Genomic DNA, 27,779 nt, shown 5'->3' on the forward strand with positions numbered 1-27,779 from the left:
CATTTTATCAACTGTACGTGATACGTTAGAAGTGGAAATGTCATTGCGTAGAGTGGTGTTAGAAAGTTATTTGAGATTTATGCAACAATTTTGTTAGGTGGGGCACACTTTTGACAGAGAAATGTTGGCTTATATCACCTCACTTAAATAAGCACTTATACTTATTGGAATCACCCTTGGTAATTAATAGATCAGTCACCCAAAGCTGTGTCTTGCAAGTACACCCAGCACAAACAAGTTTTCAGGGACACTCATTCAAACAAGGCCAAGAAAAATACGTCTCCTGCTGCCAAAAAGGGCAAGAAAAAAAATTGGTTGAAAATATGATAGCTGGCCATCTCACCTTTTGCTCCTTTCTGCCTGGAATGAATCGTAAAACCTTGGGAAGGAAGTTGGAATGTTCACCAATATTAAAGAATCAGCAATTCCCTTTACAAAATGCTTTGTTTTCACATTTTTTTCCCTGTCTCAACTCCTTTGGTTTCCACCACCCAGGATTCCTGATACTTGTCAATCAATTCCAACCTTGCCCAATGAGATGGGCAGAAACTTAAGATCACAGAGAAAGTTGATTGTCTATATGACTCAATCTGAAGAGTTTGCATTTTACTAGATAAGCCCTGGGCTAGGTTTTCACCAACTCTTTGATTTGCCTCATTGTCAACATGATCTGGGCTTCTGCATAGATACAGCCTCAATTGTTTTAATGAGAAAAAGAACAACAAAGAAAAAGAACATGTAAAGCCTAATTCACATCAGAAATTTTCAAACCAAATGGAAATAAGTGCACTGAAAAGGGGTGAATGAAAAGAAATTTAAAAGGAAGTCCTGACATCTGGAAGCTGGCCAGACTCTCACAACTAAACCAAGTTCTTCTCCTGTTGGACATAAACTCCCAGAATACCAACCTCAGACAAGATTACTTGAGATCATGAGAAAGTGAGATAAAAAAGGATATTTTGTAATTTTGTCTGAGCACAGAAACCATATCACCTACAAAATACAAAACACTGACCTCTCTAGACTAAACTGAACAACTTTGATTTCTTTGCCAATTAGTTTGTCATCGCTCTAGTCCTATAGGTTAAACATATTGAGATACCCAATTATAGACTTGCCCTGACAGCATCCAATCTAAAGAGGACCTCTGCTTCCTTTAAACCTTCCCCCAAGTCACCAACCTAAACCTTGATTCTATAAGAAGTCCTTTCTACCCTCTCTCACTGGGACATCTCGTGGTTCCCATTGTGTGTGTCCTGCCAAAGGCCTCCTCTCACAGCCTCAGAATGTGGTCTGGGCTTTCCAGATCTAGTCCATTTTACTTCTTGAATCAGAAAACTCTTACTTGTTCATCTACTTGACAGTTCACATCACAGTTCTTTTCAACCCAAACAAACCCCCCATTCCCTAAGTTGCTGGCTGAAGTCCCCACACTATTGTGCCATGACCTGGTTGACTAAATATCCCTGCTGCCTAGACAATTCATCTTTATTCCCTCTACCCCCATCGCCAGCTACATACTAAGTTAGTTCCTCTTCAGATATTAAATTCCAGCAATTCCATATAAGAAAACTGAGATCCAGAGAGATTTACTAAAGTGAGTAAACCTCTATCCTAAACCATGCTTCCATGCTTTTTAGAAAAGTATATGTTTTCTCTCTCTCTCACACACACACACTCACACACTCACCAGGCACTGAATGGGAATCTGACCTCTCAATAGCTTGGCAATTCTCTCTAGTCTTTGACTCTCTTGCTACAGATAATTAAAGGTACCTATCCGCATCTGCCTGTACTTTAATCTTACAACATCAGCAGAATGAAGGAGAGCAAGAGCTTTTATGTGCATGTCTGCTTCAAAAATTCTTAGGTCAACAGTTGTTAAGAGAGAGTTACAAGACAACCCTCCCTCCTTCCATACCCCAGCATGACCCAGGCTAAAATCACTCTTCTGTCACACAGCCTCAGGGTTGGAAGGTGTTACAGAATCTTTTTTTTTACTGCTTAAAATCAGGGCTGGGGAGGCCATTGGGTTGCAAAGAGCTGTGATGTTAATTGGTGCTGAAATGTTTATTGGTTTTGGTGGAAGACACTGAGTCTGGAAGTTACTAAGCCTTCTTCCATGGGGTGTGCTTTAGAGCCCAGGGGAACAAAGAATCCCTCCCAGGAGCCTTTCCCTGTGCTTCTGAAGCACAGTAATCCAAGGATCAAGCTATGTGACATGGGAGAGAAAATACATGGGAGAGAATAGCAGAGGACCATTATTTGGAAATCAGTGATGGGCAGCTCTACCTTAGTGATAGGACAAGCAAATTTGAACTAAATCTGGCAGGGCCTATGGGTAGAGGAGTCATGGTTTCGATTTAAGGAAGAACTATCTGAACCTGGGGTGGGGAGTGGACTGATAAATGTTGGGGTTGACTCTCTTTCCAGATTTTTAAAAACCAACTTCATCTGTTGGCGGGGGCGATTCAGGTACAGCTTGTTGGCAGACAAGAGCAGGGCTACTCAAAGTGAGGCTCACCTGGGGTGCGTTAGAAATGAAACTCTTTGAGCATTGATTCATGAATCATAACCTCTGAGGGTGGCATAAGCACTTCCCAGTTCGCCAAGCCCTGGGCTAGGGAAAAGAATGCTTTCTGGAGCTTCCTTCTGATTTACAAGCGAGATTCCTTGTTCTAGTGGTTCAAAAGACCTAGATTCTTTTTTCTTAATTGAAGTTTAGTTGATTTACAGTATTGTGTTAGCTTCAGGTGTACAGGAAAGGGATTCAGTTATATATATATATTTTTTTCAGATTATTTTCCATTATAGGTTATTATAAGATATTGAATATAGTTCCCTGTGCTATACAGTAAATCCTTGTTGCTTATCTGTTTTATATATAGTAGTTTGTATCTGTTAATCCCATACTCCCAATTTATCCCTCTTTCCCTCCATTTCTCCTTTGGTAACCATAAGTTTGTTTTCCATGTCTGTGAGTCTGTTTTGTATATAGATTCATTTGTATTATTTTTTAGATTCCACATATAAGTAATGTCATACAATATTTGTCTTTCTCTGTCGGACTTTCTTCAGTTAGTATGATAATCTCTAGGTCCATCCATGTTGCTGCAAATGGCAATATCAATATTTCATTCTTTTTTATGGTTGAGTAATATTCCAGTCTGTGTGTGTGTGTGTGTGTGTGTGTATCATAGTGTATCATATCTTCTTAAACCAATCGTCTGTTGATGAGCACTTGGGTGTTTCCATGTCTTGGCTATTGTAAATAGTGCTACTATGAAAATGTATGTATCTTTTCCAATTAGAGTTTTCGCAAAAGATCTAGATTCTGATTTGATACCAGCACTGGCTCACACCACTACCTGAACAAATTATTTAGTCTTTTTGGCCTTTGATTTTCTAAATTGCAAATTGGGAATAACATCTGTTGAACAAATGAAGCCTCTAATAAATATATGTTGAAAAAAATGGATCTTACAATGAAAGCATCTTGTAAATGATGATTATTCTAATGCTGGTTTTCCATAATGTCCTTGATATTCTTTCTCCTTAGGCATATGTAGCCCAAGGAAGCAGCTTTCCCTTTTACTGAATAGAATGATAGCAGACCAGCTCTACTAATGCGCTGACCTATTTGGGGGCGTAGTCTAGGGGGCGGAGCCAGAAAGCTGTCCGTCATGAAGATTGATGTCACCTGTAGCTGTCTTTGAACCATTCTGAGTCTCACTCCCTCAGTGTGGTGTTTCTTGGCTCCCCAAAGCTGCTAGGATGACTGGTGCTGCAGGGGAACAACTTCCCAGAGCCCAGCCCCACACCAGCTGGGTCACTGCACTGACAGGGTAAATCGGCAGCACAAGTGTTGTTTGGGGAGTTGCTGTGAGCTGGGATGTGTCCCCACTGAAAGGAAGAAATAGTCTATTGTGCTTGTGAAGCAGAAAGAGATAGGACCCAGGGAAGTCTGCCCTGAACAAAATCTGTGGTCCATCCCCAGGCCGAACTTCTGACCACTCTAGTCAAGGTTCCAGGGCACCATGTTATGCGGTGCACAGCGCAGTCTGACAGCTGGTTTGCCCTCCCACGTGGTTCCCTGCAGCCTGATGCTCCCTGGCCCCCCTGATCTTCCTGCCCATTTTCTGTCCTTACCCCTCCCTGAAGTACGGAGGGCAGAATTCTGCCTGCAAGCCGGGAGACCTGATTATGATTCCACCTTTGCTGCCAGTTAGCTCTGTGACCTTGGGCGACATTTTAGCAGTCCTCTGGCCTCAGTTTCCTTACTAAATGGAAAACAGTGACATGGGCAATAGGCACAAGGCAAGGAGGATTGAGTCAGGTCACCTCTAAGTTCCCTTCCTTTTTATTATTCAACAGCAGTGCTTCCCTAGGGGAACCCTGCCAGCGTGCTATCTTGAGGCAAAGCCATACACTTCAGATCTGCTCTTTCATAGCCTTCCGCACCCCACCTCCAGTATATTTTACCTTCCCAATGCCTTGACCTGACTTTGCCCTCCAAGATGACGAATAATGCATTATATGCACCCACTGCTAAGAAAGGTGAATTTCACTTAATTTGCAGGAGTAAGCATGGGACTTGGAGTCAGACCCAAATAACAATCCTGTCTTTGCTAAACTAATCTGGGACTTTTGAGCAAGGTACTAGACATTTATCAGGCTCCATTTTCCATCTCTAATGGATGTAATGCCTACTTTGCAAGGCTGCAGGGAGGCTTAAATGGATACAATTCATGTAAAGCACTTAACACAGTGCCTGGCACAGAAAGTGGGCTCAACAAATGTAGTTGCCTCCCTTTCCCCAGTTGGATAAAAGTGGTGCTTATTAAAAACCAACCACATCCTTCTTCCTTACCCTCAAGGCAATGACTGTGATCATGAGAATAAATGGGCAGGGCAGTTAGCATAGTATTAAACAGATAGAGAGCACTTAATAAATCATCATTACTATTACCATTATCATCATCATCATGATATAAATTGTTGACTTGTATAAACATTTTCTAAATTAATTTGGCATCAATTTACTTACAAAGATGCACTGCTCCTTAAATATTCTGACAGGTGGACTAGCTGAATTTTTTTAGACTAAAAAAACCTATAATTTAATAAACTTCCACAAATTAGGGAAGGACTTGACTCAAGTTACACACCTTCTTTTTAAGAACGTGTGAATTCCGTGGGGGTGAGGTGCAAAAGCTGGTGTTTGAAAAATAAATTAAAAATAGGTCTTTAAGAAATTAAAATCTGTGTCTTTTGGCATTGCTAAAATGTAGAGAACGCATCTGCAGTATTTGGAACCAGTGGCCAGATTGAAAGTTATGATACCTAAATCCAGGCTGGATTTAGTTCCCTGAAAGCCACCCACATCTTCAAACACTGTTTTCTAAATTCATGTGCTCAGAGTTTTGTTAACCCAAATATAGACATAATGAAAAATTATAGAGAAACTAGTCAAATCCAGGATTGTAGGATTTTAGAACTGGAAAGGATCTTGGAGATAATTGAATTCAAACTCCAAATTTTGCAAACGAAAATATACTAAAGGCCCAGAGAAGTCTTAACATTGCCTAGTGACTTCTTTGGTGGCAAAGAACTTTCTCAGTGAGCAACTTTGGTACAACAGCAAAAGGAAAGCAACAGTAAAAGTCTTTTTTGTGGGCTTTATCACTTGGTGAGAAGAGAAAAGAAATATATTTTGGGGGAGTCAAGTGATTTTTCACTACCTGTATCAGGAGTAATAAGTTACCTTTGCAAGGCATTATCCAAAGATTGACAATGACCTTTCCCTATAGGCCTCACCCAGAAAGCTGAAATATGTCCATACCAAACCAAACCAAACCTCTGGATTTCACACTAACACCATACACAGAATACACATTTTGTAATTGGTTTAAAAAGAGGCTTTCTAGTACTGAGACAAACTCCATTGAGAATGCTTATAGCACAAGTATCATGGCCAGGTTCAGATATATTTGCAAGTCATTTGCATAATCCTAGAGAGAAAATAGTTGACTCTACCTATAGGGTCTTCATTTCTACTTTTTAAATTCTTTTCCCACTCTCTCTTTTCACTGGTAAAACTCTACTATTCCAGATATATAAGCCAGAGGCAAGTGAAAGGTTCTGAATTAGAGTAGATGGCTGAGGACATTTTGTCAAAATTAATTCCATGGGCTGTTAATAAGTGTTATCTGAAAAAAAAAATCAAGTGCTTGGAAAACATTGTATTAGTTAAAATTAAGTAGGATTCTTCACTTACATACTTGTTAGTGCCTTTTATATGCTAATGTGCATTGTGAATCTTTTGGGAGAGTTGTGTAGATATATATTATCATTTTCAACACTCTCCTAACTTATCTGATCTTTATTCTACAAATCCTACTTTGGTAATGCTGTACTAAAGCATAAGTAAACAAAAAGCAGTTCAACGTGTAACTTGCAAAGTTCTATTGCATGAAACTCCATAAGAGAGAAAAATGAAAGTCATTTATTCCTTGAGTAGATTTTCCTTCTTGACTTCCCAAAGGCTATTCCCTACACAGGTATGGAGTCAGGATATGGTTCTCGGCCAAATGCAAAGTAGGCAAATTGCACAGAAAAGTGTTTTCCTAAGCATAGAACTGTACAACAGAAGGTAAAGCTGGAAGACTCCTTTCATGCCCAATATGTAAATGTTAGAAGTAAAACTTTTTAAGTTAAAGGTGTAGCAAGAATGAACAAAATTAGAGTCAGCCATTCCCCAGGCCCCTCCTGTCCCCTCCCCACCTCTACTGGGGTTTCCACAAACTCTGGAGGCTCTATGGGATGGGTTTGAAAACAACACATTCTTATGTGTATATAACTCCCTCATTTTTTTTTAACTCCCTCATTTTTAAGTATGTAAGGTAAGTTGTTATTTACGAGAACAATTAATTTTTTTTTTGAGAACAATTAATTTTTATAGAAAGTGGTTATATTAAAGAAAAAGTCTTCTTGTTCTGATGAATACGTTGATGGGACTAACTGAATGTAGGCTTAGGGCCAGGGAGAGAGGTGAATAGTTTGGTGCAATAATCTAGAGGAGAGTGTAGTGTCTCCACCGCAATATGGGGTTGGGGGAAGAAAACAGATGAGAAAAGGACAGGAAGCGGGTAGAGGAGAGGATTCAGTCAGAGGACTAGAGTCTAGGGTGAAGAGTGGTACAGATGTCATCAGAAGATATTCCAGGTCACGAGATTTGTAATTCCAGATGAGTCTAAAATTCAACTTTAAGTCATCTACATTATTATGATTATAAAACCTCCCTTTTATGCTCAGATCTTCAGTAAAGTCTAAATAAACCACTATATAGAAATTGAGCAAGAAGCAAGTTTCATGTCTCAGGTTACAGAGGGTGGGACATGGATAGGCCACATGGAACAATCAATCCATAAAATTATGTAATCCAGAAGCAACAAGGGCTCGTTCCATAAGAATGTAAGAAATCTAGACATCAGCAGAAATCTTAGGGAAGGCTTTACACTTGCATAGAGTGTACAGTGAGGATCCCCAGTAAGGGTTGGGGATCTTACTTGAATTGAAAGAACAGGGAGATCCCAGCAAATACCTGAATAACAAAAGGAAGTTATAATTTTGCATGGAGGAATACTTCCTCTTCAAGGACCTGTGGCTTTCATTGCCAAAAAATGCAGTATCCCCCAAACGAGTTAACCTATATTCCTAATGATCAACTGGATCTACTTGGATGCCTTTCTAGCACTTTAAATTTAGCATAATCCTGATTTTATCTTCCCCCTGTCCTCCCCAAGTCCCTGTATCTTTGTTTCTTGCTTCTGTGAATGCATTCATCACTCATTCTACTTCTCAAGAAGAAACTTTATTCTCCCCTCTTTTCTTTCATTCACACCACATAGCTAAAGAGTCATCCAACTTTTGCTGTCGCATACTGTCCCCTTCTACATTTTCTCACTTCCTCAGTTTAGCTTGCATATCCTTGCTAAAACAGTTCCAAGCACCTCTTAACTGCTTACTTTCTTCACTCCATCTACCCTCCATGCTTCACCAATTATCTACCCAAAATGCAGATCTGGTCAAGTCACTCCACCACTAGATATCATTTTCTAGCTCCCCATTGCTCATAGGATGTTCCCTGTAGCTTGGCTTTTAGCCACCCTCAGTGCCAGCTCCTAAGCTCTGGCCAGTGCTGGCTACAACCCCAGAGCCGTCCTCCACCTCACCTGTGATGGCGACATTTTTTTCTCTTTTATATGTTATGATTTATTATATTTAATATGGTAAAATTTAGGTTCATTATAATTTAATCTCTCATCACTTTAGGTTGTACAATTCATTAACAATATCCTCTAGACTGTGCAAGAAAGCTTTTAGCCTTCTTGCAAATGTATTCCTGCCCCACTACAAATTTCATCTGCCATTCTCCACCATATAGCAGTTCACCTCTAAAGGCCACCCACGGTATTTTCACCTCTGAATCTTTTCTCCTCATTTTCTTGTCTTTCCCTACAAGACCTTGTGCAAAACATTCATTCTCTGCCTCTTTACCATAATTCAAAATTATCAATTAAAGTTAAAAATAAAAGGTGTGATAGGAATTGTGTTTGTTCTTCAATGTTTGCCTTGTTTAATACTTTAACTCAAAAGAATAAATAATATGTACAATGCTACATGTTGTATCAGGGGAATGAGTTACAAAGATCTTTGGTGATTGCTAATTACACCTCACAGGTGACCACTACCCTACATGTATGTCTGGGCTTGACCAATGGAATGCCTACTCCCTCGAGATTGATTCCTGCTAACAATGTAGTGTAAAGGCATAGAATACAGCTTGAGAAAAATGGTGCTTGAGTCTTTGTTTCATCATTCATTGTCCAAGTGGCTTTAGGCAAAACATTTCACTTCTCTGAACTTTAATTTTTATCTGTTATACAGTATCTACTTCCCAGGATTTTTATGCAGATCAAATGGAATCAAGTATGTGAAAATACTCTGAAAACAGTAGAGAAAGGGCTTTGTAATCCATAAAATGCTATGCAAATGTGAAAAGGAGTGCTATGAAAAGATAATTGGACATGGGGTCAAAATGCATGGTGCAGGAATTCCCTGGCAGTCCAGTGGTTAGGACTTCATCTGTGCTTCCACTGCAGGGGGCCCAGGTTTGCCCCCTGGTTGGGGAACTAAGATCCCGCAAGTTGCATGGTGTGGTAAAAACAAAACAAAAACAAAAACAAACAAATAAACAAAAACCATGGTGCTGTGGGTTGACCTGTGTCCTACAAAATGACATATTGAAGTCCTAATCCCCAATACCTGTAAGTGTGACCTTATTTGGAAACAGGGCATTTGCAGATGTAATTAAATTAAGATGAGATCACTAGGGTGGGCCCTAATCCAATATGACTAGTGTCCTTATAAGACGAGAAAACAGAGAAACAGGGAAGAATGCCATGTAAAGGTGGGTGCAGAGACTGGAGTGATGCATCTGTAAGCTAAGAACCACAATGGATGCCAACCATCATCAGAAATTAACGCAGAGGCATGGAAAAGATTCTCCCTCAAAGCCCTCAGAAGGAGCCAGTCCTGCTGACACCTTGATTTCGGACTTCTAGCCTCTGGAACTGAGGGATGGTCCATTTCTTTTGTTTTAAGCTACCCAGCGTGTGATACTTTGTTGTGGCAGCCCTAGGAAACTAACTCACATGGGTGTGAATTAGCTCCATCACTTATTAACTATTTGAATTTGGGTTTAATTACTTAAAAATTTCCCCTGATAACTTAAGGACACTTACCTTTCGGTGATCGTTTCTCTGAGACCACTGGCCACCCCTTTGACCACGGTGCTAGCTTTGGGGGTCAGCACCACCTGAGATATAAAAAATGATCCCTTCTTCCTTCTCTCAGTGATGGACGCCTGAAGAAACTGGATCAGTTTTTCTGGGTCTGTGGTGTTGGCCCAGGGTGCTGGCATCATCTGCCCAGGCCAGAGAAAGGGTACTTCCAGAGCCACTGGACTGTGGTAGAAGACCAGCACTTGGTAGTCCTTCTCCCACAGGTACTTTAGACTCACTTCCTGGGCAAAAATCGCTGGGCACATTTTATTTCCATAGATGTCTTTCAGCATTTGGACGAGTTTTTCATGGTGATACTTCTGCATCCCATAAAAGTGGTTGAAGTCCAAGAATACTACCTCCTTATGGTGATCTGTGAGGAATGCATTGATCTCCTCAAGGCCTTCATTGACTTTGGCACTGAACAAACCATGAGCAAAGTAGAGTTCATTGTCGGGGTCTCTGGGCTTGGTGGAAATTCGAAGATCAAAATAACGGATCCCAGCTCCTAGCTGACCAGTAAAGTTCATGGTTTGAGTGGCTAGCCATTTCCGCATCAGCTTTTTGGCCACAGTTCCAAACACAGAGACAAAATTCTGGACAGTTTCTGGCTGTTCAGGCCCCACTGGAGAGGCTTCGTCAATGTAGAAGCTGAAGGAATCATGAGATCCTAGAAGAATAACAAGGCACAATGTGGTTACATTTCAGTCCTTTGTCCTTCCCACCTTCTTTCCCTCTTGCCATGTCCATATCTCTCCCTCAAATGAGCCAAAGGAAATATGAAGGAATATTTACCTAGTACATTTGAATGTCTTAGAAGGGTCTTTTTTTATAACCTAGTATAGTACACGGAGGACTTCAACTGACCAAATGGTTTGTAAAATGATAAGAACAAAATCCCAACTAATCAATTTTTTTAAATTCAAAAGATCATCTTCTACTTCTGTAAATCAAGAATTTAATATATTCATTAGGATTGGTTTTCCATATAGGTTGCATAAATGACCATTCATAAAGTAGAATTTATAGGAACTCACAAGTTCCCAAATACTTTGTCTACAATCTTGCCCTTTCCCTCTATTTTGGGTTGATTGTAAGCCTAGAGGGCTTGTTTCAATGAGTAAAGAAGACCTTTTCACAGGTAGATGATCAGTGTTACTTCCTGCACTTTGGAAAGCACAAGAGGTCACGGGAATAAAGGAGGGGAGAAATAAGGCAAGAGGATGGTACAATTGCTGATATTTTAACATCATTCTTGACCCTGCATTTGGGCAATTGTGAATGTAGATGAAGTCAGGTACTTTTTACATATTGAATAAACAATTATTTTTTTCTTGCAAGTTAACACAACTGACAGTATTTAAAAATTAACTAGTAGACTATTTTCTTCACAGATATTTCCTCTCTACAGTGAATGCTCTCTTTGGAGTTGCTTCCAAATTTAGAAGAACTTCTTCCTAGGGAGAACCTATTTAATTATTTATTTTTGGCAGTTACAAATATCAAACCTCTAGAAATGTAGCAATGAACATGTGTATGATTTGCCTGTAAGTACAGAGTGCCATTTAAAATATCATTGGACCCAATAAAGGAAAATTATTTCATTTTAATTTTAGAGACACAGATGTAGAGAACAAACGTATGGACACCAAGGGGGGAAAGTGGCGGGGGGTGGTGGTTTTGTGATGAATTGGGAGATTGGGATTGACATATATACACTCATATGTATAAAATGGATAACTAATAAGAACCTGCTGTATAAAAAATAAATAAAATAAAATTCAAAAATTAAAAGAAATATTCAGAAACATTACAGAGAATCTTCACCTAAAAGTTCTTTTAAATAATTTTTAAAGGTAAATGTAAGATTACCAGATCAAAATAAAGTTCTTCTGACTTTGAAAAAAAAAAAAAAGCCTCCTTTACGTCTTGGTAAAATTAAATTAATATATTCTGGATTTTTCACACATTAGAAAAGGCAGATGTCATTATTCCCCATCTGTTACTCAGGCTTCCTTACACTTTGTTGCTCACTCCTGATTTACATCCATTGAGGTACAGCTTTTTCTAGATTTTTCACTCTTCCAACTCAAGATGTGTACTTGCGCACGTGCGCTCACACACACACACACCTGTAAGTTTATTATCATCACCTCAGGGCCTTTAACTGTTAAGCTATTTGAAGCAAATTTTTTTAGTGATGCAATATTTATCTTTGTCTATATTCCATATCTATGTCAATCTATATCTCTGTGCCTATATGTATATCTATTTATCTATGTCTAGCAGTAAACAGCCTACAGTAATCACAAGAGTATGGATTTTAGACACCATGGTGGGTTGTTAGAAAAAATAGTTTGAAAAATACTTTGATACCTTGCAACTCATAACCTTTTAAGACTTGGAACAGATAATTCCTCAGAATTATTGGAATTTTTCAAACAATGAAAGGTAACCCCAAAACATAGAAATGCCACATTTAATTTCATCCAGAACTATCTGATCTATTTATCTTTAGTAGATGGTATGGGAAGAAAATGTCAGCACTTTCTGGATAAGGAAAACTGTCAGTTTGGATCTGGCATTGGCAAATTTTAATAGGGATTTAAATTGCTGCATGTTGATTTATTAGTTGCTGTTCAGTGAATGGCTAATATAAATGAAGAAACTAAACTGTACTATGGTTTAATATACAGCAAGATTATGTTTTAAGAAAGAAATAAAAAAGTGAGCTTAAGAAGAGTTATAATGAAATGATCTAGGATTGGATTAAAATAAGTATAAGTAAATAAATAAACCCTCAAAATAAGGGTTAATTTGTAAAATTTTAAATTAATTTACAGGCACGTGAAGAAAAGGTGGATGAAAGTAATTAGTTACTTCTGTAATCTAATAGAAGACATAATTGGAAGCACGCAGAAAGGGAATTAAATATGACTAGATTTCTTCTTTCAGAAATGAGTTGCTCCTTGTTTTTGACACGTTACTAGAAATATTAATTTGTTATTAAGGCCAAAATAAGGTAATATTAAAAATAAAAATTAAAAACAGATAACAGGCAGAAGGAGAAACCACTGATAACCCCACCAGTATTTGTTCTAAGCTAGATGACTCTGATGTGTAGAATTATTCACCAGATGCAAATATTATTTGAAGAGGAGAATTAAATTATCAATCAACATAAAACACTATCTATGCATTTTGGGAGAAAATACATAATCTAACATCGGCCAAGAAAGAATATTTTCAAGACTTTTAATTTCATTTGGAATAGTAGTTCCTCCCCAATTTCAAAATTTCCTCTAAACCATGAAGCTTTCTATTTGTTTGAACTTAAAACAAAAATACAGCAATACTACTTTATGACTTTCAATAACAGAGAAAGCCTCTGGCCCAGCCCTGTGTCTTTAAAATCAGGGAGCCTGCCCATGAGCAAAACAGTGCTAAACACTATTTTTTTTTTCTAAATCCACAAGCTGTGTGCCTTATCTGGTCTAATATTTTGCTTCTACACTGGTTCAGTATTCCTGTCCTCTTGTCCTCTTATTCTTTCTTTATCTACCGCCCAAACTCGTACCTTGGACATGATACTTAAAGTTGTTCCTTTGATTCTGAACTTAGCCTTTCAATTTTGGGTTTGATTTGTCCTCTCTACTCAGACAAGAGCTGGCCACTCCCATTATGAACCCAGGCCAGTCAAGTTCCTTTGCTCTGGCTCTAAATAAGTGAATGGAATGGAAGAGGTTATTTTCTTTCATTTCTTAGAAACAGGCACTTTTATTAGTTTCTCCTCAGTCGGCTACATCATTCCCTCATTCAGACAGTAGGCATACTCCTAAGACAGACCCTAACATTCCCTGCCATCCTGACATTTACATCTCTCTGTTGATTGTGGGCCCAATCTAGTGACTTTTTCCTAATAAATTAAATAACACAAACATGATCGGATACCACTTTTGAGATTATGCTGCAAAAGACTGTGACCTCCATCATGCTACTCTCTCTCTTGCTGGTTTTGATGAAGCAAACTGCTGTGTTGCAGAGGTCCATGTGACAAAGACCTGGGAATGGCCTCCAGCCAGCAGCAAGTTAGGAACAGAGCCCCTCAGTCCAACAGCCCTCAAAGATCTGAATCCTTCAATAGCCACTGAGTAACCTTGGAAGTACATCCTGCCCCAGTGGGATCTCGACTGTAGCCTTGTGAGAGATCTTGAAGCAGAGGATTCAGTTAATATTTGCCTAGACTCCTGACCCACAGAAACTGTGTGTTGTTTTAAGTGACTAAGTTTGGGGATAATTTGTTACATAGCAATAGTTAACTAATGAAAGCTATAACAACCCTTTGGGGTTAATGAGGGCATTTGAGGTCTACAAACCCAACTGCCTAATATAAGAACTTGAAATGTTAATGAAGAGAAATTAAATTTAAAATGTTCATATGCATCTCTCTATGCTTGTACACTATGTATCAGCTAAGAGAAAGAGTGAAAGAAATCAAGTTGGTTTAAAAAGTTTTCTTGAATGGAGGAGTTACTCCATTCTGCATTCTGGTATGGATGATCTTAGATGTCATCTAGTCTAATCAGCTAGAATGCAGTATCCATTTTATTAACTCAACAGTGTAAGGGATCTGTGTGATCATCTCATTTTTATGGTCTCTTGTAGTACTGAACTTAACATCTCATCCTATCATTTGCTGTGGTAGGAAGACTTCTAGGATGGCCCCTCAAACTTCCATCCCCTGTTATAGATGTCCTATATAGTCCCCTCCACTTGAACATGGTAAATATGAGGGATATCATTCTCATGATTATGTTCCAGTATATGGAAGAGTTTTTTTTTTTTTCAGATGTAATTAAGGTCCCTAATCAGTTGGCTTTGAGTTAACCAAAGAGAGATTATCCTGAGTGGACCTAACCTAAGCAGGTAAGCCCATCAAACAGAGACAACAAGCAGCAGCAGATGTTCTATTGTCCTTAAGAAACAAAATGCAATGTGGTAGAGAGGACTGTGTGGCAGTTGAAGCAATTAATAGCTCACCAAAGTGATATGAAAATTACTTTGAGCTGAATATATCTGAACAATCAGCAGCCACAGAAAGAAACATTATCTAAATTTAAATAGAGCTTCTGAAAATATAGTTATCATTGACTTCCCTCCCAGGGAGTTACTTGATTGGGGAAAAACAAAACAAAAACAAAAACAAAAACAAAAACAGAAAATGACACTTAGCACCAGAAGTGTGAATTCAGCTGCTTGTTAGAATTTAAAAAAAAAAAAAAAAAAAAATAGAACCTTCCATACTCTCCCATTGAAGCCCTATCTACCCTTCTTTTGTTAAGTTTAGTATATAAGCCTTTTCTTTCTGGTTATTCCAGTGAGTTACTAGTCTCTGAGTGCTTCTGCATGTACACTGTGCATGCATAAATAAACATTGTCTTTTCTCCTGTTAATCTATCTATTGTTGATTAATTTGCAGACCACCAATCACTGGACCCAAGTTGGAAGAGGAAAAGATTTCCTTCTTATAAAGTGAAGAGTTGGCAGCTTCTAGGAGCTGAGGGCCACAGTCCTACAACTCAAAGAACTAGATTCTGCCAACAATCAGCAAGCTTGCAAGAGGATCCTTAGCCTCAAATGAAATTACAGCCTTGGCCAATACTTTGATTTCAGACTGATGCAGCCTGGTCTTCATATTAAATTAGGCAATGCAGTACTTTGAAAACAGCATTGAATGTGTTGGAAGACTAGGTTCAAATTCAAGCTCAGTTACTAACTCAAAGTTTAACACTGGAGGGTCATCAGATTGTTAACTCTTCTGGTTTTGGATTTTCCGATTTGTTCAATTAAGATACTCTCCACACCTACTTCATATGATTCTTACAAGGAAGAAATGAACCCATGCTCATGAAGGTTCCATAAAAGAACTATAAAACTTAAATTACAATTATTTTCATATGGTGATATACCTAGTCACAAAACATCTATTCACTTGTGGCTAAGAAAAACATTACCTAGACAAACACACATTGGGACATCTGTGCAAGCAGGAACGGAAATGATTTAAGTTGCAGGATTTAGATTTATGTAAATATTTTTTGAAAATAAGATTCTTATCCATCACTTGTCTAAGATTTAGCAAATGTAGGACAATCAACATTACCACATTGCTTGTTGCTTTGAACAGTAGCTAAATATTTACATTCTGCCATGTTAAGAAAATTGATCTGTTATGTATATTAAGTACTATCTCTCTTCCATTCAATATCTTTCCAGTATTATTTATTAAAGCTCTTTGAGATGGAGTTCTGGTTGGTCTCTCAGTTTGGCCACAGTTCCATTTCAAATTCTGCAAAATTATGGGTTTAATAAACATCAAAGAAAATGCATCAAGTTCATTTCATCTGTGAACCTTCAGAACAAGAAGGCCCAGGAGGCTAAGGTTTGACATGCTCATGAGTGTGCAATTCTGGTATCTATATCCTGATCTTAGAATTCAGGCTCTGACTCCATCAGTATAAGGACTGCTCCTCTCCTGGTCTCTGCAGGGCACTAAGCTTGCTTGCAAAAGTTTATGCATGGCACTCTGTATTTCCCTTTCCTTGCCTGTTTTATTCCTGTTTCATTTAGCACAGCGCCAAGGTTTTTAAGATTCCTGCTTTCTGGGAACAGGTTTCCTGTGTATTTGATATCTTGGTACATTTTGTGATTATAAGGCCAACACCACAGGAGTAGGGAAGCATACGTACCTGCAATCTGTGAACCGAAAGAAGACTGCTGGATGAAGGGGTGAAAGAGTGTATTTAGCTTTTGACGCCCTTTTCTAAGGTAGAAGATAAGCAGGTGGTAGTATCTCCACTTTCCATGGGAAGAGACAGAGTTCTGGAGTGAAGTTTACCCATTGGTCTTCCCTTCATGAAAGTCTCAGTCCTAGTCTTCTTTTGCAACTTACATGTATTCCCTTCTCTGTGGCAAAGCCTTTGTTCACTCATGGTGGTCTTCCTTTCCCCTGAATTCACAGTTCGTCTAGTCTGCAGCTCCTTCTCATCAACCAGTAACAGTTATTAGATGTTGTAACTAATGCTCATTATGCTCATTGAATTTTTATTCAGTCTTTATATCTTGCTCTCCACCTGCAATCCCCCAACGTACATATTGATTTTAACCTAGATTGTAAGCTTCCCCAAAAGAAAAAACTATGCCTTATAATCTCCTGTGCCCACTACTGTATCCAGCTTTATAAATATAAAAACATTTGGTTCAAGTCAATGGGTCAAAAATTGTTCTCATGGGATATGCTATAAAAGTAAAATCACTACTTCTACTAATAACCATTTTTACAGATCAGGCCATTATTGACCCCCTTTTTCTTTACTATTTCCTTTTAGATTTCTCAGAAAATTAGTCTACACAGCCTGGCTCTCTCTCCCTAACTTTGGTTCCATCTTTAACTGCTGTAATCAGACTATCATGATTGTAACTCATATAAAACCTCTGTGAAATATCCTCAGTGACTACTAAAGAAACTCACCAGCCTTCTGTGATCTCATTCCTAAATCCTAGCTCAGAGCTTAGCAGGCATTTAAGTTAACATTGTTGAATAAAGGAATGAGTGAATCCTGCTCAGCCTTGCTGGAACATTTGATACTGCTGTACTTCCTTCTTGAAATATTTTCCTCCTTTGGCTTTTTAGCCATGACTCTTTCCTAGTTTTTCTACTTTCTTGTAACTGTCCTTTCTCAGTCTCCTTTGCTGCCTCTTGCTGCTCTTCCAACTCCTAAATGAGAGTGTTATCCAAAGTTCTATTCAAGACTTCAACTTGCTCCATGCTTCTTCCTAGGGTGATCTCATTCAATTCTTTGGCCTCATGCCTTGTAATAGATGCATAATAAATTGATACCATCCAATCTGACCTACATTACAGATTCCCTGTCTGCCTATCAGGTAACTAAATTTCATTGCTCCATGGGAAACTTAAACTTAAAATGTTTTAGATGAAACATAGTATCTTCCCCTTCAAACCTGCTCCTTTATATGTGTCTCTATCATACTTATCTCATATTCCTTCCATCTCATCCTTGGATTCATCTTGAATTCTTACCTGCCCCTCAAACCTCACATTCAGTCAGCCTTAAAGTCCCATTGTACTGACCTCCAAATCCTATCTCAGATATGGCCTCTTCTTTTCCATTCCTTTGCCAATGGCCTGGTTTCCGGTTGGGACCACTGACATAGCTTTTAGGTAATGTTCCCTTTATCCTAGCTACTACCATTTAACCTTCCTCTTCAGGCATTATCCTGCCTCAGCCTCTAGAATGGATTTAATCTTAGAAAAAAAGCTATAGAATTGATTCCAGACAATAGAGTGGCATGTCTCATCAAATTCCTCTTGCTTTCTGTCTCACTTTCATTAACAGGAATCTTGTCTTGGTAACTTATCCAGTATTCAAGTCTTCTAAGGAAATTATTTTCTCTTATGACCCCCTTCCACCCTTAGGATACTGAAATTTCACCACTAAATGTTAGGCTGGTAAGTAGAACTTAGTTATGTGTTGAGTCTCTCTGCCTGTTGGTGTTCCTTCAATATCATTGACTCCAGAGTACTAATTAGTCAGCTCCATTCCCTGTTACCTTGTACTAAAATCCCTAAACACAACTCTGTGTGGACTCTGGCCTTGACAGGGTACAAACCTGATTGATGGCATATAAGACTCTGACCTCAGTACATGATCATCTCTGCAGGTAGATCTGTACTGCCCCATTCCCGGTAGTACTTAATAAACAAAACCTACTATTGGTTTCTGACTGTAATAGAGTAGGGAAAATACACAGATTATGAAAAAATATTAATTCTCAAATCACTTTTACTTGATTTGGAAGTCAGTCAATTCTCTCCAATTGTAACTACACAATGCTCAATCTGACAGAAAAAAATGTCAAAATTAATTATTTGGTAATTATTTGACAACCTACAATTAATCTCATTAATTTTTTTCCCCCATTGATTAAAGTGATCGGTTATTTGGATTTTTCAGAGACAAAGTCCAAACCTTGAGGAATAAGGATCACTCCTTATTCCTGTCATGTAATCTTGCTTCAGTCCTCCAGCACACGATCAGGGCTTTGTGGACAATACAAGCGATTTTGTGTCATCAGAGGTAATGCACAATATGTAACACAAACCAAAACACTTCTAAAACTGAACAGATAATTAAAAACTACATGCTTGTAATTTAATATTTGTACTTCACTTGACATAAATGTATAGGAAATACAATTTTTAATATTAAATTAAACCCGACACATCTTGTAGAACACTGAGATTAATCCTTTTGTAAGGAAAAATCAAAATGATCATGCTGTGTTTTCTCCTTGCATAAATCTGTATCTTTCATATTGTGTAAAGGCTCACTCAGCACGTCTCAGAGACAGTAAGCTGAAGTAAAGGAGGTTGGTTTCTTTACTTTTAAGTCTTTTGATCCAGGATCCCAGATACTAAATTTAAGAAGCATTATTACATTAATGCTTCCCAGTAGAGAAGCTCAATATTCATCACAATTTCTTTAAACTTGCTGGGTTGTTTCTTTAAACCAATAGATGAGCTGACAGTGAATAGTTTAGAGCAGCAGCGTTTCAGTCAAGGGGCAGAAAAGAAAGCCTGCTCCAACTGCCACCCTTGGTGAAACTTATTAAACCTCTTTTTCATATAGATTTCCTTTTAAGGACTATCAATAGGGCTGTCTGAAAAATAATTAAAAGACACCCCAAGGAATAAAGAATCCCTAAATTACTGCTAACTTCCCGTAAACCAGCTCAGCTATACATTCTCCCTCTCCACTATAGCATCTGCCTGCGCCATTCTCAGCCAAGAGTCAAATGGAATCATTCCCTGAGGTTCTGCTGTGTACAGGAGCTGCTAAGCCAGGGATAACAGTATCCCAAACTTCTAAATCTGCCAACACAGCATTGGTGAGGGCAGCTTCCTAAATGGGAAGGTCCTGAGACCAGGAAGAATCTATACATGAAATATAAAGATTTAAGAGGAAAATCAATAGAGCAGCAATACTCTTAGGTAATCAGAAAGACCAATAGACCCATCTGTTTCCCTAGAGAAGTGGTACTTAACCAGGGTTGATTTTGATCCAGGAAATATTTGACAACACCTGGAGATGTTTTGTGTTGTTATAAGTGAAGGGGGCAGTGCTACTGGCATTGAGTGGGTAGAGGGCCAGAGATGCAGCTGACCGTCCTGCAATGCACTGGACAGCTTCCACAACAAAGAATCAACCAGCCCAAAATGTCTGTACAGTAGTCCCCCTGATGTGCAGGGGATATGTTCCAAGACACCCAGTGGATGCCTGAAACCATGAATAGTACCAAATCCTATATATACTATGTTTTTTCCTATACGGACATACATATGATAAAGTTTAACTTATAAATTAGGCACAGTAAGAGACTATCTGAATTGCCAACATCACTACTCTTGTACTTTCGGGCCATTATTAAGTAAAATAAGTGTTACTTGAACACAAGCACTGAGATACCATGGCAGTCTATCTGATAACCAAGATGGCTAAGTGACCAATGGGCGGGATATGCCACTCAAAGGGATGAATCACTGCCAAGGTGGGACAGAGCGGTAAGAATGAGATTTCACCACACTACTTAAACACTGAACAACTTAAAACTTATGAATTGTTCATTTCTGGAATTTTCCATGTAATATTTTTGGGCCAGAGATGACCTGGATAACTGAAACCTCAAAAAGCAAAACATCGAATAAGGGGGGACTACTGTACTAACAAGGTTGAGAAAGCTTCCTCTAGTTGAAACTGGACAGGTAGATAAAGTAATTTCCAGAAGTAGAAACCAAACATGGAATTGTCTCCCTCTACCCACACACACATTTTCCCACAGTAAAACTCATCTCTCACATGCTTCTCATTGTGCCATTTTACTTTGAAGATATTCTGAATACTTACAGCAACTAAAACTATCACACATGAAGCACTGCTTTTTTTTTAAACATCTTTATTGGAGTATAATTACAATCTTGTGTTAGTTTCTGCTGTATGATAAACTGAATCGGCTATATGCATACATATATCCCTATATCCCCTCCCTCTTGTGTCTCCCTTTCCACCCCTCTAGGTGGTCACAAATCACAGAGCTGATCTCCCTGTGCTATGCAGCTGCTTCCCACTAGCTATCTATTTTACATTTGGTAGTGTATATATGTACATGCCACTCTCTCACTTCTTTCCAGCTTGCCCTTCCCCCTCCCTGTGCCCTCAAGTTCATTCTCTACATTTGTGTCTTTATTCTTATCCTGTCACAAAGTTCTTCAGAACCAGTTTTTTTTTTTTTAGATTCCATATATACGTGTTAGCATATGGTATTTGTTTTTCTCTTTCTGACTTACTTTACTCTGTATGACAGACTCTAGGTCCATCCACCTCATTACGAATAACTCAATTTCTTTTCTTTTTATGGCTGAGTAATATTCCATTGTATATATGTGCCACATCTTCTTTATCTATTCATCTGTTGATGGACACTTAGGTTGCTTCCATGTCCTGGCTATTATAAATACAGCTGCAATGAACATTGTGGTATATGACACTTTTTGAATTATGGTTTTCTCAGGGTATATGCACAGTAGTGGGATTGCTGGGTCATATGGTAGTTCTATTTTTAGTTTTTTAAGGAATTTTCATACTGTTCTCCATAGTGGCTGTATCAATTTACATTCCCATCAACAGTGCAAGAGGGTTCCACCCTCTCCAGCATTTATTGTTTGTGGATTCTTTGATGATGGCCATTCTGACTGGTGTGAGGTGATACCTCATTGTAGTTTTGATTTGCATTTCTCTAATGATTAGTGATGTTGAGCATCCTTTCATGTGTTTGTTGGCAATCTGTATATCTTCTTTGGAGAAATGTCTGCTTAGGTTTTCTACCCATTTTGGGATTGGGTTGTTTGTTTTTTTGATATTGAGCTGCATGAACTGCTTGTATATTTTGGAGATTAATCCTTTGTCAGCTGCTTCATCTGCAAATATTTTCTCCCATTCTGATGGTTGTCTTTTCATCTTGTTTATGGTTTCCTTTGCTGTGCAAAAGTTTTAAGTTTCATTAAGTCCCATTTGTTTAGTTTTGTTTTTATTTCCATTTCTCTAGGAGGTGGGTCAAAAAGGATCTTGCTGTGATTTATGTCATAGAGTGTTCTCCCTATGTTTTCCTCTAAGAGTTTGATAGTGTCTGGCCTTACATTTAGGTCTTTAATCCATTTTGAGTTTATTTTTGTGTATGGTGTTAGGGAGGGTTCTAATTTCATTCTTTTACATGTAGCTATCCAGTTTTCCCAGCACCACTTATTGAAGAGGCTGTCTTTTATCTATTGTATATTCTTGCCTCCTTTATCAAAGATAAGGTGACCATATGTGTGTGGGTCTATCTCTGGGCTTTCTATCCTGTTCCACTGACCTATATTTCTGTTTTTGTGCCAGTACCATACTCTCTTGATTACTGTAGCTTTGTAGTATAGTCTGAAGTTAGGGAGCCTGATTCCTCCACCTCCGATTTTCTTCTCAATATTGCTTTGGCTATTCGGGGTCTTTTGGGTTTCCATACAAATTGTGAAGTTTTTTGTTCTAGTTCTGTGAAAAATGCCATTGGTAGTTTGATAGGGATTGCATTGAACCTGTAGATTGCTTTGGGTAGTAGAGTCATTTTCACAATGTTGATTCTTCCAATCCAAGAATACATATCTCTCCATCAGTTTGTATAATCTTTAATTTCTTTCATCAGTGTCTTCTAGTTTTCTGCATACAGGTCTTTTATCTCCTTAGGTAGGTTTATTCCTAGGTATTTTATTCTTTTTGTTGCAATGGTAATTGGGAGTGTTTCCTTAATTTCTCTCTCAGATTTTTCATCATTAGTCTATAGGAATGCAAGACATTGCTGTGCATTAATTTTGTATCCTGCTACTTTACCAAATTCATTGATTAGCTCTAGTAGATTTCTGGTAGCATCTTTAGGATTCTCTATGTATAGTATCATGTCATCTACAAACAGTGACAGTTTTACTTCTTCCTTTCCGATTTGGATTCTTTTTACTTCTTTTTCTTCTCTGTTTGCTGTGGCTAAAACTTCCAAAACTATGTTGAATAATAGTGGTGAGAGTGGGCAACCTTGTCTTGTTCCTGATCTTAGTGGAAATGGTTTCAGTTTTTCACCATTGAGAATGATGCTGCCTGTGCATTTGTCATATATGGCCTTTATTATGTTGAGGTAAATTCCCTCTATGCCTACTTTCTGGAGGGTTTTTATCATAAGTGGTTGTTGAATTTTGTCAAAAGCTTTTTCTGCGCCAATTGAGATGATCATATGGTTTTTCTCCTTCAATTTGTTAATATGGTGTATCACGTTGATTGATTTGCATATACTGAAGAATCCTTGCATTCCTGGGATAAACCCCACTTGATCATGGTGTATGATCCTTTTAATGTGCTGTTGGATTCTGTTTGCTAGTATTTTGTTGAGGATTTTTGCATCTATGTTCATCACTGATATTGGCCTGTAGTTTTCTTTCCTTGTGACATCTTTGTCTGGTTTTGGTATCAGGGTGATGGTGGCCTCGTAGAATGAATTTGGGAGTGTTCCTCCCTCTGCTATATTTTGGAAGAGTTTGAGAAGGATAGGTGTTAGCTCTTCTCCAAATGTTTGATAGAATTCACCTGTGAAGCCATCTTGTCCTGGGCTTTTGTTTCTTGGAAGTTTTGTTTTTTTTTTTTAAATTCACGTTCTTTTTATTTATTTATTTATTTATTTATTTATTTATGACTGTGTTGAGTCTTCGTTTCTGTGTGAGGGCTTTCTCTAGTTGCGGCAAGTGGCGACCACTCTTCATCGCGGTGCACGGGCCTCTCACCATCGCGGCCTCTCTTGTTGCGGAGCACAGGCTCCAGACGCGCAGGCTCAGTAATTGTGGCTCACAGGCCCAGTTGCTCCGTGGCATGTGGGATCTTCTCAGACCAGGGCTCAAACCCGTGTCCCCTGCATTGGCAGGCAGATTCTCAACCACTGCGCCACCAGGGAAGCCCCTCTTGGAAGATTTTTAATCACAGTTTCAATTTCAGTGCTTGTGTTTGGTCTGTTTATATTTTCTATTTCTTCCTGGTTCAGTCTTGGAAGGTTGTGCTTTACTAAGAATTTGTCCATTTCTTCCAGGTTGTCCATTTTATTGGCATAGTGTTGCTTGTAGTAATCTCTCATGATCCTTTGTATTTCTGCAGTATCAGTTGTTACTGCTCCTTCTTCATTTCTAATTCTGTTGATTTGAGTCTTTTCCCTTTTTTTTCTTGATGAGTCTGGCTAATGGTTTATCAATTTTTAAAATCTTCTTGAAGAACCTGCTTTTGGTTTTATTGATCTTTGCTATTGTTACCTTCATTTCTTTTTCATTTATTTCCAATCTGATTTTTATTATTTCCTTTCTTCTGGTAACTTTGGGCTTTTTATGTTCTTCTTTCTGTAATTGCTTTAGCTGTAAGGTTAGGTTGTTTATTTGAGATGTTTATTGTTTCTTGAGGTAGGATTGTATTGCTATAAATTTCCCTCTTAGAACTGCTTTTGCTGCATCCCATAGGGTTTGGGTCATTATGTTTTCATTGTCATTTGTTTCTAGGTATTTTTTTATTTCCTTTTTGATTTCTTCATTGATCTCTTGGTTATTTAGTGGTGTATTGTTTAGCCTCCATGTTTTTGTATATTTTACATTTTTTTCCCTGTAATTGATATATAGTAATTGATATCTAGTCTCATAGTGTTGTGGTCGGAAAAGATACTTGATATGATTTCAATTTTCTTAAATTTACCAAGGCTTGATTTGTGACCCATGATAAGATCTATCCTGGAGAATGTTCCATGAGCACTTGAGAGGAATGTGTATTCTGTTGTTGTTTGATGGAATGTCCTATAAATATCAATTAAGTCCATCTTGTTTAGTGTGTCATTTAAAGCTTGTGTTTCCTTATTTATTTTCATTTTGGATGATCTGTCCATTGGTGAAATTGGGGTGTTAAAGTCCCCTATTCTTATTGTGTTACTCTTGGTTTCTCCCTTTATGGCTGTTAGCATTTGCCTTATGTATTGAGGTGCATAAATATTACAATTGTTATATCTTTTTCTTGGATTGATCCCTTGATCATTATGTAGTGTCCTTCTTTGTCTCTTGCAATAATCTTTATTTTAAAGTCTATTTTTTCTGATATGAGGATTGCTACTCCAGCTTTCTTTTGATTTCCATTTGCATGGAATAGCTTTTTCCATCTCCTCACTTTCAGTCTGTATGTGTCCTTAGGTCTGAAGTGGGTCTCTTGTAGACAGCATATATATGTGTCTTGTTTTGTATCCATTCAGCCAGTCTATGTCTTTTGGTTGGAACATTTAATCCATTTACATTTAAGGTAATTATCGATATGTATGTTCCTATTCCCATTTTCTTAATTGTTTTGGGTTTGTAATTGTAGGTCTTTTCCTTCTCTTGTGTTTCCTGCCTAGAGAAATTCTTTTAGCATTTGTTGTAAAGCTGCTTTGGTGGTGCGGCATTCTCTTCGATTTTGCTTGCCTGTAAAGTTTTTAATTACCCCATCGAATCTGACTGCGATCCTTGCTGGGTAGAGTAATGTTGGTTGTAGGTTTTTCCCTTTCATCACTTTAAATACATCCTGCCACTTCCTTCTGGCTTGCAGTGTTTCTGCTGAAAGGTCAACTGTTAACCTTATGGGGAGTCCCTTGTATGTTGCTTTTCCCTTGCTGCTTTAATATTTTTTCATTGTATTTAAATTTTGATAGTTTGATTAATATGTGTCTTGGCTGGTTTCTGCTTGGATTTATCCTCTATGGGACTCTCTGTGCTTCCTGGACTTGATTGACTATTGATTGGCTTGATTGACTGTGTTTGTGCTCTCCTTTTTGCAGGCTCCAGGTTCGTAGTTCCTGTTGTTTTTGGTGTCTTCCCTCAGTGGTAAAGTTGGTTCAGTGGCTTGTGTAGGCTTCCTGGTGGAGAGGACTGGTGCCTGTGTTCTAGTGTATGAGGCTGGATCTTGTCCTTCTGGTGGGCAGGACCACGTCTGGTGGTGTGTTTTGGGGTGTCTATGAACTTATTAAGATTTTAGGCAGCCTCTCTGCTAATGGGTGGTGTTGTGTTCCTGTCTTGCTAGTTGTTTGGCGTGGGTGTCCAGCACTGGACCTTGCTCGTCATTGAGTGGAGTTGGGTCTTAACGTTGAGATGGAGATCTCTGGGAGAGCTCTTGCTGAGTGATATTACGTGGGGCCAGGAGGTCTGTGGTGGTCCAATGTCCTGAACTTGGCTCTCCCACCTCAGAGGCTCAGGCCTGACACCTGGCCGGAGTACCAAGACCCTGTCAACCACACAGCTCAGAAGAGAAGGGAGAAAAGAAAGAAAAAAATAATAAAATAAAATAAAATGTTATTAAAATAAAAAATGTTTAAAAATTATTAAAATAAAAAAATTTTTAAGTAATAAAAAATAAGGAAGAAGCAGCCAAACCAGTAAATAAATCCACCAATGATAACAAGTGCTAAAAGCTATACTAATATACACATAAAAATCAGTAACTAGTCTGTCACATACAGCAAACTGCAAGTCTACAGTTGCTCCCAAAGTCCACTGCCTCAATTTTGGGGTGATTCGTTGTCTATTCAGGTATTCCACAAATGCAGGGTACATCAAGTTGATTGTGGAGATTTAATCTGCTGCTCCTGAAGCTGCATAGAGAAATTTCCCTTTGTCTTCTTTGTTTGCACAGCTTCTGGGGTTCAGCTTTGGATTTGGCCCTGTCTCTGCATGTAGGTCACCCTCTGGCATCTGTTCTTCACCCAGACAGGAGGCGATTAAAGGAACAGCTGATTAAGGGGCTCTGGCTCACTCAGGCCGGGGGGAGGGAGGCGTATGGATGTGGGGCGAGCCTGCGGCGGCAGAGGCTGGCATGACGTTGCAACAGCCTATGGTGCACCGTGTGTTCTCCCGGGGAAGTTGTCCCTGGATCCTGGGACCCTGGCAGTGGCAGGCTGCACAGCCTCCCGGGAGGGGCGGTGTGGAGAGTGACCTGTGCTCGCACACAGGCTTCTTGGTGGCGGCAGCAGCAGCCTTAGTGTCTCATGCCCATCTCTGGGGTCCGCGCTGATAGCCAAGGCTCACGCCCGTCTCTGGAGCTTGTTTAGGCGGCGCTCTGCCTTCTGTGGGCAGACGGGGAAGGAGCCCCCTCTCCTTGTGCACCCCGAAACAATGGTGTCTTGCCTCTTAGGCAGGTCAAGACTATTTCCCAGACTCCCTCCCGGCTGGGTGTGGTGCACTAGCCCCCTTCAGGCTGTGTTCACGCCGCCAACCCCAGTCCTCTCCCTGGGATCCAACCTCCGAAGCCCAAGCCTCAGCTCCCAGCCCCCGCCCACCCCGGCGGGTGAGCAGACACGCCTCTCGGGCTGGTGAGTGCTGCTCGGTGCCGAGCCTCTGTGTGGGAGTCTCTCCGCTTTGCCCTCCGCACCCCTGTGGCTGCGCTCTCCTCTGTGGCTCCGAAGCTCCCCCCCTCTGCCACCCGCAGTCTCCGCCTGCGAAGGGGCTCCTAGTGCGTGGAAACCTTTCCTCCTTCACAGCTCCCTCCCACTGGTGCAGGTCCCGTCCCTATTCTTTTGTCTCTGTTTTTTCTTTTTTCTTTTGCCCTACCCAAGTACGTGGGGAGTTTCTTGCCTTTTGGGAGGTCTGAAGTCTTCTGCCAGCATTCAGTAGGTGTTCTGTAGGAGTTGTTCCACTTGTAGATGTATTTTTGATTTATCTGTGGGGAGGAAGGTGATCTCCGTGTCTTACTCCTCCGCCATCTTGAAGGTCCAGCCAAAGCATTGTTTTTG

The 27,779-nt window shown here is 39.2% G+C and overlaps 1 protein-coding gene across 1 annotated transcript in view; it reads right to left on the reverse strand.

The window, feature by feature from the left end:
* Positions 1–27,779, reverse strand: part of PLCXD3 (phosphatidylinositol specific phospholipase C X domain containing 3) — a 167,687-nt gene that overhangs the window by 42,123 nt on the left and 97,785 nt on the right. The window contains exon 2 of the mRNA XM_007192150.2: positions 9,807–10,515. Within this exon, the coding sequence (XP_007192212.1) occupies positions 9,807–10,515 (709 nt within the window). The remainder of the gene's footprint in view (positions 1–9,806; positions 10,516–27,779) is intronic.

Source organism: Balaenoptera acutorostrata, chromosome 2 (assembly GCF_949987535.1).
Source record: "Balaenoptera acutorostrata chromosome 2, mBalAcu1.1, whole genome shotgun sequence".
Classification (NCBI taxonomy): domain Eukaryota; kingdom Metazoa; phylum Chordata; class Mammalia; order Artiodactyla; family Balaenopteridae; genus Balaenoptera; species Balaenoptera acutorostrata.